The following is a 20,227-nucleotide window of genomic DNA, read 5'->3' on the forward strand; positions in this document are numbered from 1 at the left end:
ACCGGATGGATGGACGGGAATGTAACTTAGCCACCCATACATTCGTGATCAGGAAGTGATGAAACACATTTCGGCCAAATTTGAGCCCAATCGGACGACATGAAATTTTGGTAGGATTACACTATGCAACAAATTGATAACTTTTTTTTGGCACACGGATCTCACATGGTACGTTTGGTAGAGTCGAGTCCCCTGATCAAGAATCTGTTCTTGGTTTTTCTCCTATACGTCACAATTTTCTTTAATTATTTTTTTTTTGTTTTTCCTGTTTTGTCACATATTATCAATTATTCCTCCGGTTCTAGTGCACAGAACTTAATAAATGGGCATCCGTTGGAAAGGTAAGTAGTTATGCTTTAACTTGAAAATTATGTGATATTTTTTCAAAAAATCCTTGGGAGCAGAAAAAGAAAATCAAACTAAAATTTTTCAAAAATGACCTAAGAATGCAACTTTTGAAAAATCATATAAACTAAACTAAATATCAATGTACTCTCTTCTGCACACAATAGACTCCAATTAGGACTACATATTTTTCTCATAGAAGACATCCTGCTCCGATACCTCTAAATGCCTTATTTTTTTATTTTAGTAAGAAAATTTTCCAGAAGAAATGCTCCTTTTTAGACCAAATTGTTACCATGTGGGGGAAGGAGGGGTGGGACGTCTTTGGTATGTATGGGTGAAATGTCCGCTAGGATGGTCTCTAAAACGTATTCAAAAATGAAAAGCATTGATGGTTTAGTTCTTCAGATATTCCTAAAAGAGTGGTTTCTGGAGGGGAAGAATAGACGTTGGGATGAAATTGAAGTAACATTTGGATTCCTTGGACCAACTTATGGGGGGGGGGGGTACTCAGAATATTCCAAGTCGATATCATCATCAGTTTGTTGAGAAAATAAGATTTTTGGCAAAAATTTGCAAGATTTCATGTGATTTGAAAATGACAAAAATCAAAAAATAAGGCATTTAGAGGTATCGGAGCTGAATGTCTTCTATGGCAAAACTGTAGTCCTAAGTGAAATCTATTGTATGCTGAAGAGAGTACATTAATATTTTGTTTAGTTTAGTTTATATTATTTTTCAAAAGTTGCTTTCTTAGGTCATTTTTGAGAAATTTTAGTTTGATTGTTTTTCTGCTCCCAAGGATATTTTTTAAATTATAAATTATGTGATATTTTTTGAAAAAATATCACATAATTTTCAAGTTAAAGCATAACTACTTACCTTTCCAACGGATGCCCATTTATTAAGTTCTGTGCACTAGAACCGGAGAAATAATTGATAATATGTGACAAAACAGCAAAAACAAAAAAAAATAATTAAAGAAAATTGTGACGTATAGGAGAAAAACCAAGAACAGATTCTTGATCAGGGGACACGACTCTACCAAACGTACCATATGAGATCTGTGTGCCAAAAATCTTGTTGTATAGTGTTATAGTAGGTGAGATTGTTAAGAATCTCACCTTATACGGTGAGGCTATGGCGAGTATTTTATTGTCAATGTGATTCTGCCCTTAATTGTAGATTTTACAAAAGCGGTAATATGCTTACCGTAGTTTCATCCTCATGCAACACCTGATCATATTCTGACATGGCTACGCAGAAGATAATTGCGGTAACATCCTCAAAACAATGAATCCACTTCTTTCGTTCCGACCTCTGTCCTCCTACATCAAATAATCTACCAGAAGAAAAATCAATGTTAAATTTAAATTTGAAGGTCACTGAAAGCTGAGAAGTCAACAATGCCAGTTACTTACTTGAAATTTAAGTTTTTGAATGAAAAGTGTACTTCAACTATTCCAGTGGTTTTAACTCTAGTTCGAAGGATATCTTGCTCTGTTGGTTGGTAATCTTTAGCGCCCAATCTATCCAAGTCATCAAGAAAACTGTAAAATAATATGAATAAAATATTATAATTTAAAAAGAATTTTTGTAATAGTTTTGCTTTAACTCTTTAAGGAGCATTGGGTCACTTGGTGACCCAAAAATGATTTTTTAACTGGGATTCTTTACAATCTCAGCTTTTGTAGTCACAGGTGAAATGCGACCTCGTCAGATCGGGCCCAAATTTTGGATTTACACGTTTCGACACTCATAGATTACGAATATCATATGCGCCAAAAATCGATTTTCGTGGACATCCCGTCCGTCGGTCGTATAACCACTTTTGGAGAAAGAACGGACAGAGATATCGACAAGCGGTTTTCGGCAAAGGTTAAATGTCGATGGGTGGCTAGAAGTTGATGATGTCAAAACCACCCACCCCCCCCCCCCCCTTCCCCCATTTTGGAACACCCCCAAATTTTGTTTTTTCAAAAACTCAGCCCCTATGGCATCGATTAGGCTCACATTTTAGTATGTTATAGCCGGGCCTAAGAGCTTTCGATCGATATCAAATTTAACCCCCTCCGAGCCCCCTGACCGGAGCTAGAGCGGGTCAAAAATTGAATTTTCGAGTGGCGATATCTCCGATTCTAATTATCGGAATTCGAAAAATTTTGGTGTTTTGGAAAGCCCTCGTAGAGTACTACAACCCTTATGACACCCCAATTTCATCCGATTTAATCGCAGGTCCGATTACTCGAAAAATCGATTTTCGATTAATGGATCTTGAATATTTCGAAAACTAGACGATGCTTTTTCTTAAAATTTTAGTATGTTGTAGCTGAGGTCGAGACCTCTCCAACGCAACGGTGGGTCGCACTCCTCCCTCGATGTTCCTTGACCCGAGCTATAACCAAAAATGTCATGACCGGATTGCATTTTTGGTGTTTCTGAAGCGATTTTGACAAAATTTTAGTATATATTATATCTGAGATCAAGATCTTTCTAACGATGAGTCCCATCCGTCTCTACCCCAACCCAATGTACCCCGACCCTTACTATATTGTATTGTATTTATTTTTCATTACCATTAATAACTTATAATAACTCATGTTAAACCCACCGTACCTTGCGACCATCGCCGTCTTAGCGTTGGTGACCAACCTCCAGGGTAAAACGATGGAAAACCCCTTCATAGGTTGTATGGTCAGGTTTACACTTTTAAAGGTTCAAAGGTTTTTATATCCATATGGACCGGACTCTATCTCTAATGTTTATTAACCGATTTCAATGAACTTTTTTTTCTTTTGTTCGCCTTCCCCACTCAGATTATTTAAAATAGAAAATGACCAGTGATAAGCCCAAATAAGCTTATGGTAGCTGAGATTCTTTACAGGAGACCTCGAAAAGTGTGCAACTCGGAGTGCTTGCAACTCGGAATGTGTGAAAATTTGATTGTAAATTGAATTTTGAGGGTAAAGAATCGCGTCGAGCCAATTTTATCAATTTCGGTGGCCGATAACCGTTTGCTAGACGCGATTCTTTGCCCTCAAAGTTCAATTCACAATCGAATTGTCACGCATTCCGAGTTGCAAGCACTCCGAGTTGCACACTTTTCGAGGTCGCCTGTAAAAAAATCTCAGCAACCATAAGCTTATCTGGGCTTAACACTGGTTTTTATGTTTTGTTCTAAAGTCAGATTTTTTGACCGCTAATTAAAGATATATCGACGGCTCCATTTTTTTTATTTTTTTTTATAAGTTGGCTTAGCCTTATATTACTAGGAGAGATGTTCATGGGACTGAGATGTACAATTAGCGAAAAATCGGTTGTCATTCGAAGTCATTCGTCATCCCGGTAACGAGATATTCTATTTTTTTTTAGAAAAAAAAAACTAAACGGGCAGCATAGGAAATCGATAATTTCAAATGGCTCTCATGAATAGTTATAATTCTGAGATAGCATAGTACGGATGTAGTTAAATATTCTCTTTATATCGGTCTTGTTAGGAATTTCTTATTAGAAAATTCAATAATGCTTGTTATTTTTATACTCGGTTTTTGGTCAAATTAGAATTTTGAGTTTTATAACATAATTTTCAAGTTATAATTGTTATTTTAACTTCTTACGCAATTATTTATTATATGCAAGAAAATATAAGTATATAGTTATATTACTCAAGTTCTAATTTTTTTTTCAACATCCTAAAAAAATAACCATTAAATTAAAATATGCCATATAAAATTAAGGAGTATTGATAACACTACATATTTAAATTGCTGTAAAAATGGAATGAAAGTGTTCAGCAGAGAAAAAAAAATTAAAATTTGACAAGTTTATGAAAAAAAAAATCTCAAAAAAGTAGTAAACTAATTTATTATTTAACATGAAGTGTTCTCGAGAGATGAAAGTGATTTGAGTACTTGTTGAATTTATTTATTTAAACTCATATTCAACTCTCAAGATTCTCTTCAGTTATATAACAATTTTTTGACTAAGAAAAAATTAGAAAAGCAAAGAAACAGAAGTAAGTTGTATATTGTCTAGACATTACTTAATAAGTAATAAGTTCCCTCATATTATGGACAATATGTACTGAGAACTCAAACTTAGAGAATGGTGTCATTCATGAAAATCACACCTTACTGTCATATACTACTTATTTCTTGCCTCCATTCATACGACAGCGAGGACAAATATATAATGATTTCTAGAAAGGCATGGTTTTTATCACGGATACTCAAAAACAAATTTACACGTTAATAGAAAATCGTAGTGAATTTTGTCTACAAATATTGTTGTTCGTTCCGTGAATATTCAAAAATCTAAAAAAAATCACCTTAAGAAAATCACAGGAAAATTAATTAAATCCGTGTGTTAAAAATCACTTCCTTCTAATAGTTTTTTCAAGGAAAAGCATATCAGTTACAATAATATTCAATGTACATAATGTGCTATATGTAATGTATATATAGTAAAACCGCTCAATTTTGTTCTCAATAAAAATTATTCTTATGTATTCTTTTTATTCATTTACTGTTCGCTAGGTGATAAATGTGACACATAATTTTTTAAACTATTTATATTTTACCACTAAATAGTTCTCAACCATAGTCAATAGTTATTGCTTTTCCCTGTCACGAAAGAAATGGTTTGCAAGAGTTTTCACACAAAGGATCCATGTTGTTTCTCACAGCTATATTTGACTTTAAAATTTTAAGAAATCTACACTAGTGCCGGACAAAATTGTACCAATGTTCGAAAATTCTCTATAAAGAATTTAATATCTCAGGATCTAATTTATATTTCACTTGAAACTTTTTTTTCTTAGATAGTTTTATTATAAAGTAACAAATTGTGCCTTATTAAAATTTTTTAGGAGATGGACTAATATTTTTGTAGGACCTCTTAAAAAAAGGATGCATTGGTACAATTTTGTCACTTGTACCTAAACGCTACTTTTTGTTCTAAAATTTTATTTTATGAACTATTTACGTAAAAAGTAATTTAATATAATAACTTCCGACTGTTAATAATGCATTTTCCATGAACTTTTTTTCGGATTTTTTTCACTTACAACCTAAGTAATGGTATATTTGAGTAAAATACGCTCTTAATGAAAAAGTGTATCAATAACGGATTTTTGTCCAACAAAATGTCTGCAAAACATGACGTAGGCCATATCACAGAGATCAGAATATGTATCTAGACGTAAGACTATCAAATCCGGAATAAAGTCTCGGTTTTTTACTATTTATTATAGTATTTGGGCGAAAAAATCGCGTTCGGCGAGCTCTAAACTGTTAGCTAGCCTTTCAAACTATTCAAAATCGATATCCTAAGCAACATCAGCTTCAGGGCATGATAAGATAAGATTTTGCCAGGGGTCAGTTCTCCATTTCGGATATTCCGATGCATCCAGGCCACCAAATGGGCCCCTTATGCTTCCCCACTCCTATCTTATCCCCCGATACGGGTAGCCGCTCTATATCACAGCTCTGTGGGCAATCAGTGCCGTTACTATATCACAGCATCCCTTCTCGGTGTGTGTTTGGGATCAGTGACAGCGAATATTTGTATCGATTGAAGTACAGTAGACTCGTCGATATCCGGCTGACTGGGGGACAAAATGACATTTAGGTTTTTTGAATGATCAACGGTTTTTCTATTTTGTGCAGTGTGAATTTATTTTCTGTCTGACAAAGAAAAAGAGAATTTTCTTCATGGTGTGCTTATGTTTCATTTTTTATCACAATTATGTATTAAAAACTTCGATACAATGTTAATAATACTTTAATTCACTCTGGACAAACTTCATGTTTAGTGAAAATAATTTTGAATATATCAACCGCCAGTGTTTGGCAGCTGTCACCCGGATATCGAAGTGCTGGATATCGAAGAGTCTACTGTACCATTTTCACATCGAAACTCGTTCTCGTACCAGCCTCTATTGTTTAGACGGTTCACTTTTTTTGCCAATATGCACCATTGACATTACTATTCATTCATTCACTGGACGAATTCAAAGCCGATATGGCATGAGAAATCTTTTTCTGCTGCTGCTCAGCTTTGAACCCAAGACCTCGCAGTCACAGAGCTACTACTCTATCCACTGACCCACTCGAGGCTCTTCAGGGCATGATAACTAAGCCATGAATTACCCAGCTGAATAGCCTATATACCCTGTGTAGGCAAAAAAAGCAGCGAAATTACTTATAAAGATTTTACGAACTGATGTAGTATCATAAAGTTTAATACCAAAATCGGACGATAGGGCTGTAAGACCATGGAAATATTTAATACAGTGCAAAATATGTAAAATAATCACCTGGGATCGAAAAGATATTGAAAAATCTTAAGAAATGTCGGTTTAATTGACGAATTGTAAAAGTAGTTGAAAACTGTTTTAGTTTCTTTTACATTTCGTTCTCTTTCTTTGCTTTACCGGTCATTCAGCCAAGTATTTTATGATTCAGTTATCATGCCCTGAAGCTGATGTTGCTTAGGATATCGATTTTGATTAGTTTGAAATGCTAGCCAACACTTTAGAGCTCTCCGAACGCGATTTTTTTCGCCCATACTATAATAAATGGTACTCCCTCCGTTCCGAGATAAGTCGTACGTTTGAGAAAAATTTTTGTTTCGAAATAAGTCATACGTTTGGGAAAAATTGGGATTAAGGGAAAGTTTGTTGGTAAATGTTTTGTGTATCAACAATTATCTCTTGTAAAGAACTATTGCTAATGTTCAGTACTAAAATTGGGGTCCAGTCTTGATGGTATGTTTGAGGAACGAATGTCTTAAAAATGTCTTATTTTTGGCGTTTTATTTTCAATATAAAATAGGTGCAGAATGGTGAGAGATACAGACTTGGGATCTTCGGGGGACCCCCCCCCCCCCCATTAGTTGGCCCTGGGATCATTAATATGTCTTTTATTTTGCCCCCACCCCTCCCCTCCAATATAATGTTTTTTGGGATTGCTCGAAAACATGTCGCGCGATTTCCTTTTTTCAATTCTGGATATGTTTTAGAGAAACATAAATGGTCTCAGGGTCAAGTTAAGGCCGAAGGTCCCAAGTCCCTATTTCTCACCATTTTGCTCCCAGATATTCGAGCACATAAAAAATTATGTTCTTTTTATAGCTCATTCTGCAAAATTTGAGATATAAAAAATGTCATATCGGTAATAACTGTTGATTTCTACTTGTGCATACTAAAGATTTAGAACAAATTCTAGCCTGTAGTGTTAATCACAGCCCATCTTGTAGTAATTAACTATCTGCCGGAGTTATTTGAAAAAGAAACGCGAAAAATGGACAACTTCAACATATCGATTACTTCAACTTATCGTCGTAGGATCCCCATATTATCCCTGAACATGGAGGATATTTCATATACAAGATATTTGCAAATAACAAAAATATTCTCTGAAACCATTCCTTAATCCCTAATTTTAGTCCGGATTTGATAATCCTACCACTGGATCACGCCTAAATACGTAGTCTGATCTCTGTGATATGGCCTACGTCACGTTTTGCAGCCATTTTGTTGGACAAAAAACCTTTATTGATACACTTTTTCATTAAGAGCGTATTTTACTCAAATATACCATTACTTAGGTTGTAAATGAAAAAATTCCGAAAAAAAAGCTCATGGAAAATGCATTATTAACAGTCGGAAGTTATTATATTAAATTACTTTTTACGTAAATAGTTCATACAATAAAATCTTAGAACAAAAGGTAGCGTTTGGGTACAAGTGACAAAAGTGTACCAATGCATCCTTTTTTGAAAAGGCTCTACCAAAATATTAGTCCTTCTACCTAAAAATTTTTAATAAGGCACAATTTGTAGCTTTATGATAAGGCTCTCTAAGAAAAAAAGTTACAGTTAAAATATAGATTAGATCTTGAGATATTAAATCCTTCATAGAGAATTTTGAAACATTGGTACAATTTTGTCCGGCACTGTATTTTTTAACCTATTGAAATAAAACATTATACAGTGCTGTCTCGCTATATGCACAGTTTGGGTACTTTTTTTGAGAGTTCTCTCTCTGAATATGCACAACTTTTTTTGAAATTCCCAACGGTTTTTTTCTTTCTTTTAATAAATTATCATTTTTTTATTGTTCTAGAATTTCCCGTGTTATTTTAAATATAATATGAGACAGAAAAAATAAAATTAAGAAAATTAAAAACAAGAAAAATTAGTTACGAAGAAAATAATTTTCTTTAGTACTTTGTCAAAATGTAAACAAATTGATTTTGAATGCAACCGACACAAAAGCTGTGCATATAGAGAGTGTGCATATAGAGAGACAGCACTGTAGATGAAACAATATATTTGTTGCATTGTATTGCATGTGAAAATTGCCTAAATCAGACAATTCAATTGCTTGCACCGCGCGGGAATCGAACTCACAACTCTGATTGTAGAGTCAAGAGATCCCTTATGCTCAAGAGCCAACGATCTTGCCTATTACGCCTCTGAGTGAGATCTCCAAATTCTTATATTGTCGATTAGGGACTTGCATGTAGTAGCGTTGTCAAGAATTGCGACTCTAGTGTTTCTTTGAGTCCTGTGTTAGGTTTATTAGTTTTAATTTATTAAAGGTTTGTTTCGCCTGCGACTGTGACGTGCTATTACGGTATACACCGATAATGTAGCTGTGGTGTACATCGGGAATGATGGTATGGAACTGACACAGGAATATTCTAATCGTCTGATCACCAGTTGGTTAAGCTATCATAAACTAAGAATAAAGAGCGGCTGTGGCTTTTGGAAAAACTAAACTTAGTTTATTGGGAGCAAATTTTGGTCTACCCTCATAATCAGATTTTCTTTACAAAATGTTAATTTTAAGAATTTTCCTTATTTTTATTGTTGATCAATTTCTCCATTCCCTTACTCAATGGAATGGTACTGGTAAACAAGAATAAAAAATCATCATCTGTAACAAACATTCAGACTTAGGGGGTTACGCGTGTTAGATGAGATTCTTGACAATTTGACCTACTATATATTCTTAACAACTCTGATCGCATCCAAACTTTGCAAAAATGTGTTTCGCAACACTCTGATTATGAATATATTAATATTATTAATATATATTAATAATATATTACAATATTAATAGGGGTCCCGAGCTTTATAATGACAAATTTTATCCTATGTTTTCAATTAATGTGACTCATCGCACCCATATTTTAAAAATTAGGGGAAGCTATCTTGTTTTTAAAATATGTCGCGAAGTTACATTTATTCACTTTATTCAGGAACATAGGAAAAATTTAGTCATTATGAAGCTTGTGACCGTCTAAAGCATGGGCACTTTCATCTAGGGTAAAGTGTATAATTTGGAATTAGTTTTACAAGTTGGACAATTCGCCCGTACAAGTTGGACATGGCTTTTTTCTTGATAAATACAGTACAAAACTTGTTTTAAAGCACAAGTAACCAAATTATAAAATTAAAGCATTAAAAATATACAAATAAAAATGAAGTACTAAATTTATTAAGACAAAAAGCCCTGTCCAAATTGTATCATTGTCCAACTTGTACCACTGTCCAACTTATACCACTTTACCCTACCTAAAAAACTTTCCAGTTCATTTGCAATTTTTTCTTTTTTAGAATAGTACAACTCAAGAATTTTTTTCTCAAAGATTCAACCCTTTTAGTATACACAATCTATACCAGGTGAAATTTCTGTTGCTATACTCGGCTAGTTAGAGGAGTCTACTTTAACTTTTTCTGGACTGTAATATATTAAGCCACCGAATCTCACATTTTTTTTATTAATCGAGCTCCTGCAAAGAATATTTTATATATTGGATATCTTTATAAATTTCAGACATATAATAATAATTTTTAGACATTTTTCAGGAGACAGCATGAAACGAGTTTGTCTAAATATATAATTATCTCAATTAAAGGACTGAACATACACTACTAGACTATATAAACATCGAAATATTGTCATTCTGAATTGTGCTTAAATTTTTCTGAATTTAGAACGACGAGGAATCAAATTGCTTGACTTAGTCCCTTGTTTCACAAAATATCACACGATAAATATATTTTGTGTCCCTTTACTTTAAACAAATAGCGCAAGCAATCATAAAATAGTAAAATTTTGAAAAAAAATTACTAATAACGAAATTTAATGACTTATATTATTGGTTCATAACCGGCTCTGAATCGATTGGAACCCATCAGAAATTCTAAGACCTTTCTAATAAGCTCAAACATGACCCCATTAGGTTGAGAAATACGCTTTCTCGAGCCTTTTTAAGATTTGACCTTGAAAAAAAGTTACTAGGAATTCATTTCATACAGATGACGAAATGTCCGCCTGGGTAAGGTCTGAACCACATAAAAAATCGCACGACGCGTTTTCGAGCAATCCCAAAAAAATCTGGTTGAGACGGGGAGGAGTGGGGGAGGAAATGAGGGGCACGTTAACGATCCTGGGGTCAATTTGTGGTGGAGGGGTCCCCCGAAGGTCCTAAGTATTTACCTCCCACTGTTTTGGCTCTACGCGTGGTAACGCCCGGATACACAGACAGATTGGCAAACAGCGTGACGTCAAAATTTCCAACATTCTACTAAAATATGACCACTTTGGGGGGTAAGGAGTCGAAAAATATGTATAACATATTGAAAATATTATTTGACGGGTTGTATTAAATTAATGGGAACCGGTGAATGTCGGGGAAAGAAGAGTCAGTTCAGAAAATTCTGATATTTCTCATAAAATAAGATAAATGGGAAAAATCAAAATTTTCTTTCCCCGACGTTCACCGTTTCCCATTAGTATTATATATAACTAACAATAACTAAACGCTCTCTCTGTAGAGTTCGAGTATAGTCAAAAACACATCTAAATAAAACTTTTAGAATTAAATTTCGAGCTTTTTGCGAATCGTCTACAACTAGCCAATATTTTTTGTTATCTTTTTACTTGTTTTTTGATATGGTCTATCGCTACCAAAGGTGAGTATATGCAGATATTGGCTTGTACTTTTTAAAGTATTAGATAAGTCCTATGGTAAGTGAAATATTTGAAAGAGGAATAAAATCTGTTGAGTTCCAACAGTAAACTCAAAAATTCAACCTCTTTTCTGTTCAACTTAACCATTGAAAAAGCAATTCTCTGTCATAGAGTAAACGAATGATTAATCAATAATTCATCTTAAGAGATATACACACATACTTCAACTAGACACCTTTATGCAACGTTCAAATGCAATCTTTCACATCTTCATTTTTTTTAAGTTGAATAGCACTGAAATTAGTTAAAGAATTGAGAGAAAAATTATCTCTTAATTGAAATTTAGCAAAAGTCAATAAGATTGGAAAGCAATGAGAATATCATATTCAATTTCATGTTAATATGAGTGGGTCACATAAAGACCCAAAATTCCACATATTATATAAGAATAAGAGTGAAAATATTACGATATAATTGAACTGGGGTTATTTGAGGGTAATATATAACTGAGGTAATTAACTTGGTCTATATGCGCTAGGACTAGTTCAAAAAGTCTGCATATACTTTATGACTATGAAGAAATTTGATGGACATTTTTTTTTTAGTTTTTTTCTTTAAGAGAAAACTCTCACAAATATTAGGACTTTTCTGTCATGCGTTGAGCAACGAATATTAGATACTTTTAGTATAAAATTTAATATGACGATTGCAAAAGATTTAAAAGACTTAAACTTTAATTTTATATGTTTGCTGTATGAGCATGTATAAACTAAAATCTCCAAACTTTTAAATTGGATATTTTTAGTATATCTTTAGTATATACCTTGAGTGATCCCATGCAACAATCTTTACATTACTTGTGCTTTATGGTAATTCAAATTACCATTACTTCGCAATGCTTTCCTGTTAATGATGATGGATAATTCACGAGACGACATCTAGGAAAATATTTTAAATCTGTCGAATTCTGTGGCTTGAGGATAATGTTTACGCTCGTTCTTGAAACGATATCCTGCTGGTTATTCTTAGGTCTGCCTTCATACCGCTTTTAACCCTCTATCAGGTAAGACCGTCTCAAGACGGTCTTCACAAAAATCACATTTACAGCGGCAATAAAGTTTTCATTTATTTAAAAGTGCTATATAGTGTCCTCGATAATAGTCTTACAAATGTCTCTTGAAAGTTTGAACTCATTTTGACTCTTCGTTTAGTAGCTATCCCCAGTTTCGTGTGACAGGTCAGAGAAAAAGAAACAAAAAATAATTGTGCAAAAAAAACTCATTTCCAATTTCCATAAAAATACCGATAAAATAAATTAATTTTTTACTGAAAGATATGTCAGTCTACTTTGTGTATTTTATTTTAAAAATTTGAAAAAAGTAAAAATGTGAATTTAAGAAGTAAAAAGTTTAAAAAAAAAAAAATTATATTTTCTCAGCTAGAGCCTAAACTAAAAGAGATAATAAAGAATGGATGGTATTTTCGACTTTATTATATCATAATTATCATAGAAAACACTTTCTTACATCTTCTTTTCGCGTATTAAAGAAAACACTGTTAGAGGGTTAAATTCACGAATTTGAGCATTTCTAAGGGTTTAATCTATTATATAATTCCCTTTTAACCTCATCCTTGCTTTTCAATTTTTTTTTCACACAATTGCATTTTTTTATACTTAAGATTAGACTCTAACTAAGAAAAAGCAGAATATATATCGATAAATTTATGTTATAGCATTCTAAATCGGATAGAATTGTTTTACTCCAAAGGCTAAGTTACACTAACTAAATTATTACACATGCACACCCACAACACAAATTTCCGAAGTTTGCTTTAATGCAATCACTCTTCAAAAAATTTAAGGTTTTGTGCCTTGTCAGAGATTTGGCCCATGTAAAAAGTCAAGTAATATTAAATTATTTTATATTAATAAAATTTAAATATACTATATAGTACCAATTACGCATGCAAGTTGGAATTTAAATACCAAGTACATCGCTCTCGTCATTGGCGCGAGAAAGGAGCACTTATTGAAAAAAGATAACCACAACTTTTTTTCTTCTTACATTTACATTCGCTTTCATATAGTATTTTTTACCTCAAAGTTTAGGTGGAAGTATATCTAATCGTGGTCTAAATCATATTACTGAAAGTGTATGTTAAAAATGAAAGTATTTTACAATTGTTCATTTTGTTTAGCTGTATTAGATCCTCATTGTTGGAGCAGGAGTCACAAATTAGAGCATACTTTAATTTTCAAGTAAGAGATGTGAAATGTTTACTTACATAATTCAATGAATATCGGTCAAAAATTGAAATTTACTTTCACGCTATATTTATCTAAAAGAATTAATTGCACAAGTAATCTCGCATAAACTAAATATTTTTTTTTAAAGGGAATATCTTTTTAGAATATGTTTATTTCAACACCTTTTCTCTAGACAGATGCAATCAACACATTTTTCCTAATTACCTCTTATTTTAATAGTAACTGTATCATAAAATTAAGTAATAGAAATACTGAGTAACACAATAATCGTGGATGTTTATTGATCCCATTTTTCAATGGAAAATAGACATTGTTTTGTTTTTATAGTGTTTCTTTTAACCTATGTATGTGAAATCTCAGTGATTGCATTTCAAATATCGATAAAAATGGAAAATTTCATAATAAATTTAACCGTATACATTTATCCACTAGTTGAAAAAAATATTAGACATATTTAAATAATATTTTATGTGATGAGATGGGACGGCTCTAATTGTTTGTTACATCAACAATCTCACTTAAGCATCTTTTCACTTATGGTTGATATCTTTTATAACTTCAGTGTAAGTGTACTTTTGTGCAATTTTTGCGTCAAAACAGAGAGAGAGTTTAGCTACAATTGCGCTTCATTCACAACGATTGCAATCTCACTGAGTGAAAATCGCAGGTATTACCATCTCTCTAATATTATTTAATAGCAGGTAAAAGAGCTATATTTGAAGACAAAGACTACCTATTAAAACCCTATCCTTTAGATATATTATGCAATGGGGCTTAAAAATTATACTTTATTTCAAAATATTGTTCACTTCACACAGATTTTCCACATGACATTCGCATTCAGTTATGTATAAAGTTTTTTATGTATGATTTTTGAAAATACCGTGCGTACGCCTAGTGTTTTCCTTAGTAAGTGATTTTGTTAGTTGGTTGTTAGTTAGTGAAATTATCACTAAGGAAAGCCACGATGTTTTTGCTCAATGGAGGCCACGGATGATTTTTTTCACCCCCTCCTAGAGGGTAGTCGGTCCGGCAGGGTGCATTTGTTACAAGGGTGTGGGCTCCTTTACCCAGATTCATAACAATATCTTCCAACTTCAGCATTTCAGATTAGAAGCTGGCTTATGATTAGAATCTCATCTACAATAAGCTCACCTTGGCTTATCTGTCCATTTCAATAATTTTCTTCATGTTACGAAATAACATTCGCGCACTTGGTCAAGATTCAAAGACACTGACAGATCCTCTTAAGCAAGTTTGCGGTAAACGAGTTTTATATGTATGTAAAATGCAGAGATTATTATCGTAGGTCACCTTGTTTGACATACAACTCAATCTTAAGAAATATTTAGAATTCAGAGAAGAGTTCATCATATATTACAATGCTATATTACTCAAATCTAAAAGAACAAGAAATGGTTCATTATAATTTTTTCGAGAATGTTTGTGGTGATTAAATATGATCCATCTATACAAAAAAATGCAAAAAATAATTGGATCCCTTACTTATGGTCTCATGGATAATAATAAGTACTTTCGTGTTCTCAGTGACTTCAGAAAATATCTTACAAAAACCAGTCAAGTTATTGAGATATATTAAGGTGAAAATGCTCAAGAACTGGGTAGTATGAATTGTTTAAACTCGTGATATCTCAATAATGAAACATTGTGAGCTATTGGTGTCCAGGAACGATTTGTAGAGCAGCATTTAAGGTGTGTTTTACGATTTAAAAAAAAATGTACATAGTAAATATTACATAGGCATCAAGAATATATTTTTTTAGTCACCTTATATTTCATAAAGAGAACAAGTCATTTTACGCAACATTTTCGTGGATTTGAAGGATATTTAGAGATATTTAAGGGCGATGAGAACTATGAAAAATTTCAGAGAAAATGATCAAATCAAATTTACAAATCATCATTGGGATTACAATTTTGTTGCATGTCAATTCAATAGAGACTTCTCGTACTGTTTTCTATGTTCAATTATCATGCAACCAAGCTGAACTTCCAACAACAATTTTTATAATAACTAAACTGACCCCTTTTTTCAAATAATTTCCAAATCCGATAAAGGGGAAGTCCACTTTCCAAAACGTCTTTTATCTCAAACCTTCAGATTTATATACTAGAATATTTATACCTTTTCATTCCAAAATTCTACAAAAATATGATATATAGTCATTCGAGGAGAGATGAAACACTTTTTTTATATTCAATATTGCGGACATGTTTTTAACGCGAGACAAAGACGAATCTCGCTGGATTGTCATTTGAAGACTCTAAATTTAAGATATCAATATTAGAAATGCCTCGATGAAAATAGTCACTTCGAAAAATAGGATTTAAAAAAGAGTTGCATTTTGAGGCACTCAAAAAAAGGGCAGGTGAGATGGAACACCCCTAATTTTAGCAAAATATTTTTATTTTATTTTTTTTTTAATTTGGAATAGGAGGGAATATTTAATTTTCCAGTATAAATGATTTATTTTATGGAAAATGTGGCTCATCTACTTCGATGATAGTTACACTGTGAGTGTACTAAGTCAATCTTACCTGAAATTTAGGAAAAATAATATCTGAGATTAACTTGAAAGGATTTTGAAGAACACTGACTAAAATTCACCCCGGAAGTGTTGCCAAAACTATTGTATTTCGTCTGTCCTCAACCTCCAAATACACGTATTCTTATGGAGAAATAAAAATTTTTGGCCATTTTTCAGACATCCAAAAAATTCAATTTCTATTTTCTCGCACAATTTTAAAGGTAGAGAGCTGTAACTTGGGGTTTTTTATTAGAATGTTGAAAAGCATAAATAGACCAAATGAGGTGGAGATCGTGCGTAGGGTGTAGGTCCATCTCTCCACTGTTCCATCTCTCCTCGAATTACTATAACTGTTTTGTGGTCAAGTTTTAATCTGTTTTAAGCACGAAAAGTAATACCGTAAAATATTTATTTTTATTTTGTAAATCGTTCTGCAGTCAATGATAGTTGTTTTCTATAGTAAGACTTATTTTAATGCCTTCATTATTACAAAGTAAATTTTGTAATGTTTTCTACAATCCAATAATTTTGCCTTTGGATAATATTATTTTGTTCTGCAATTTGTGCATGTGTCTTGTCAAGAAATCGTGAAATATTAAATGAATTTCTAAGGTCCCATGAGCACCAATAAGCAAAATCCGTCAGAAAAGACACTTAGCTAGGTTTGAATGATTGAGTCTCAGAGTCTGAGTATGTAGTTGAAAAAAAGTGAAATACATCGAGCAGTAGTGTTCAAAAAGCCAAGACGAAGAAGGAAAAGGTTTTTTGGCGGGGCGCAAAAGAGTCACATTAGGCTTTATTTAAGCTTTGTAAATTTTTCTTATACATTTCATTTGCAGCATTCGACGTGGTGTGTTGACCCGGTACCAATAATCAATCAAAAAAGCGCGAGAGTGAAAGATAGATTGTTCCAGTAGTATTTTGTGATTGTAGGAATATTGATCTTTCATATTTTCTGTCTTAAAATCAAATTAAGTGTTAAAATTGTAATAATGTGAAGTAGAAAAGTTTAATAGTGCTGGAATATCGATCGTCAAGGAAAACTACCTTCCAATCCATTGAAGTGTTATTTAACCATTGGTTTATGAGAAAATTTTCTCTTTATAATATTTTTGTGACCCTAAATATTTCAGATCAACATAAAAACTTGATATATATATATATACATTTCCAGCAGACAATAGCAAAAAGTGTAACCATTTAATGTGAAGAAAGTGAAGTGTAATGCGAAGTCATTGAGGAAAAGAATAATTTCCACAAATTATTTAGAAAGGTATTTTTTTAAATATAATTTTTTATCCTACTTAGTGTTTTAATGTATGAATTTTGCTCTCACTCACTGCTCTGCACTACGATTTTAATTTTTTTACCCAACCACAAAAGTTATCATCTGGTATCTGGATTATAAACCAGGTGAGATGAGAAATCTATTTTTTGTTTAATTATAGAGTATATAATATTTTTAATTTATGAGATCCCAATAATAGTTTGATTATTTATATAGGATTTCAAAGTCAACTTCTTATATAATATGAATGAATTTAAATAATCAACTTTTAAAGATCAATAGTATGTTAAAATTTGTGATTTTCTGTCTAAATATAAAAAGTAGATGTAGAAATATGTTACACAATATGCATTTACTAATAAAATCTTCTCATATCGAATATTCAAGTTCACATCGATGGTTAAATTTCAGTCCATTCCATTCTATTCAATCTCATAATACCAACATTTCATGACCGATATATGGAAAGACATTCAAACGCTGTGCATGTATTTTTGATTTTAAAAAATTATTTGTTATTTAAATATCTAATGTGACTACCTAATTTATATTAATAGTAAGAGCTTTAGTTTAAAAAACATATCTATCTGAGAATTACAATCGTGCTGAATAATAATTAACAGTAAAGAAATAAAACCAATATGAAGTAGAAAAAATATGACAAAACATTAACCCTCTAATAGCCAACTTTTTAATATACAAAAATAGTAATAAGATACTGTTTTCTACCCAAATTATGGTCCAATGAACTCAAAACTCTACCATTCATTCTTCATTATCTCCTTTAAGTTTAGGCGTTATGTGAGAAAATAAAAATAAAAAATTCTTAGTCTATTTTTGCTTCCAAACTTTAATTTTTTTACTAATAGGGGAAATGCTTCTAATTTTGTCCAGTTTCTTATTTTGGACACTTTGAGGATAACATTGGACACTAAAAATAAATTGATTAAAATGATGGATTTTTATTCCAATATTTAATGAATAATGAATTCTATCTAAATATTTGTTCTTTTTGGAATATTTTAACACTAAATACGTTAAAATTTGAATATAATTTGAGTTGAAATTGCTTTGTTGAAAATTCAGTGTGAGCAATTGCTTACGAGAAATATGACAGAACTTCGTGGCTTACTTCAGCCTTATTTAGTTTTGGTGAAGTACTAACAAAGTTTGTTCGCTGTTTTTGAGTGATATTATTGAATATTCATTGAATATTGTGTTGATTCACGTTACTGATGATTTGTACATTTGACCTGAAGTGAGATTTGCCTTGTGAATTATATTTTTCGTGTGAAAAATGGGAATTTTTTTAAGACATTCACCAGTGAGGTGATGATTCTTATTTTGGACAGGTGTTTTTCTCACGAAATTTCGTGAAGTTTTAGCTTTTGTGATGACTAGGTTGGACAAATGCCTGGAGAAACAAAGGAGCATCATCTCTACGAAAGAGATGCAGTGAGAAATGCCTTGAAAGGCTCCCGGAAAGGGCAGGGAATGAGCGAATCCGCACGTACTTGGAGTACCGAAGTCAACTCACTTTAATGAATGATATGGAAAGTTTCTGGGCTTTTTGTGACATTCCACGTTTCCCTTACATGACCAGGAAGAGGACTTGATAAGATTGGTTCATAAAATGAAGAACAATGGGCATCCTATTGAGGCGGATTATCTGTCCAAATTTACAGACAAGTTGTAAAAATTAATAACCAAGTTGTCCAAAATAAGAGTCAAATTCACCTCTACATATCAATTCATTTTTAAACGTATTAAAACTAATTTTAGTAAAAATGAGATGATAAATAGCTTGCCAAGTTTCTAAACAATCCTTCTGAAAAGAGAGTAACAAGAAGAGTCAATTAGTATTGAAAATATGGCACTTCAAACTTAGGATATCGATGCTTATATGCAGACTGTCCAAAATTATAAGCACTTCCCCTACTACTAATGACTGAGGGTAATAAAGATAATAAAGCAATTTTAAATAATTAAAAGTATTATTATCGCAGCAAGTGTTATTTTTGTGATGCTACCTCTGCGCGATCCTTGGCTGTTAGATGGTTAAATGTTTAATTTTTTTTTTGATAACTTATACAAATATACAGACAGTAGATTCTCGCTCTATAGGCTCTTTTCAATCAGACTACTTTCTTCTCTTTGTTGACAATTTTCACGTTAGGTTAAGTTTGTCTATAGAAGAAAATATCTTCAAATTTGCTATGATTTCGATTAGTTATATTCATATGTTTTATCGGTTTTATCATTGGGTTTTTTCTATGGGATTTTCAATAATATCAATAATAATGATTTCAATAAAAATGGTGGCACAATGTTCCATAGAGGAACTTAGGTCTTCTTGCAAGGGGAGTTTGGAACATCCATTATTATTATCTTTTTATACAGGGATGGGGTTTTCAATCCCATATCTCGTGGAATCAAGTGCAGTGAAGCTCACTAAATCAATAACTAAATCATTCAAAAGATTTTCCATTTTTTTTTAAACACATAGAATTGATTTTCGGATACAAATTATTTATCGGCTATGAACCGGTTCATTACCGGTTCAGAACCGATTAGAACTGGTTCATTTTTAAAGAAAATTCTAAGACTTTTCCAACCAGCCCAAACATGATACCATTCGCTTGATAAATGCCCTCTCTAGTGTCTTTTTAAACTTTGACTTTAAAAACCGTTATTATAGGAATGATTCAACGGTATTTTCGTATATAGACGAAATATTCATCTGGGTATTATCTAAAACATATCCAAAAATGAAAAAAAAATCGCAAGACGCG

At 32.3% G+C, this 20,227-nt stretch overlaps 2 protein-coding genes across 10 annotated transcripts in view; one reads left to right on the forward strand and one right to left on the reverse strand.

Annotated features, from left to right (window-relative positions):
* The window catches only part of LOC129798402 (G protein alpha o subunit), a 64,105-nt gene that overhangs the window by 4,067 nt on the left and 39,811 nt on the right, over positions 1-20,227 (reverse strand). For all 9 annotated transcript variants that reach the window (XM_055841540.1, XM_055841535.1, XM_055841534.1 and 6 more), the window contains 2 exons: positions 1,767-1,895; positions 1,558-1,687 (listed from right to left, as the gene is read on the reverse strand). In XM_055841540.1, coding sequence (XP_055697515.1) covers positions 1,558-1,687; positions 1,767-1,895 — 259 coding nt within the window. The remainder of the gene's footprint in view (positions 1-1,557; positions 1,688-1,766; positions 1,896-20,227) is intronic.
* The window catches only part of LOC129798401 (probable cytochrome P450 49a1), a 19,138-nt gene continuing 14,937 nt past the window's right edge, over positions 16,027-20,227 (forward strand). The window contains exons 1-2 of the mRNA XM_055841529.1: positions 16,027-17,420; positions 17,531-17,560. The gene's annotated coding sequence lies outside the window, so the exon portion shown is untranslated. The remainder of the gene's footprint in view (positions 17,421-17,530; positions 17,561-20,227) is intronic.

Source organism: Phlebotomus papatasi, chromosome 1 (genome assembly GCF_024763615.1).
Source record: "Phlebotomus papatasi isolate M1 chromosome 1, Ppap_2.1, whole genome shotgun sequence".
Taxonomy (NCBI): domain Eukaryota; kingdom Metazoa; phylum Arthropoda; class Insecta; order Diptera; family Psychodidae; genus Phlebotomus; species Phlebotomus papatasi.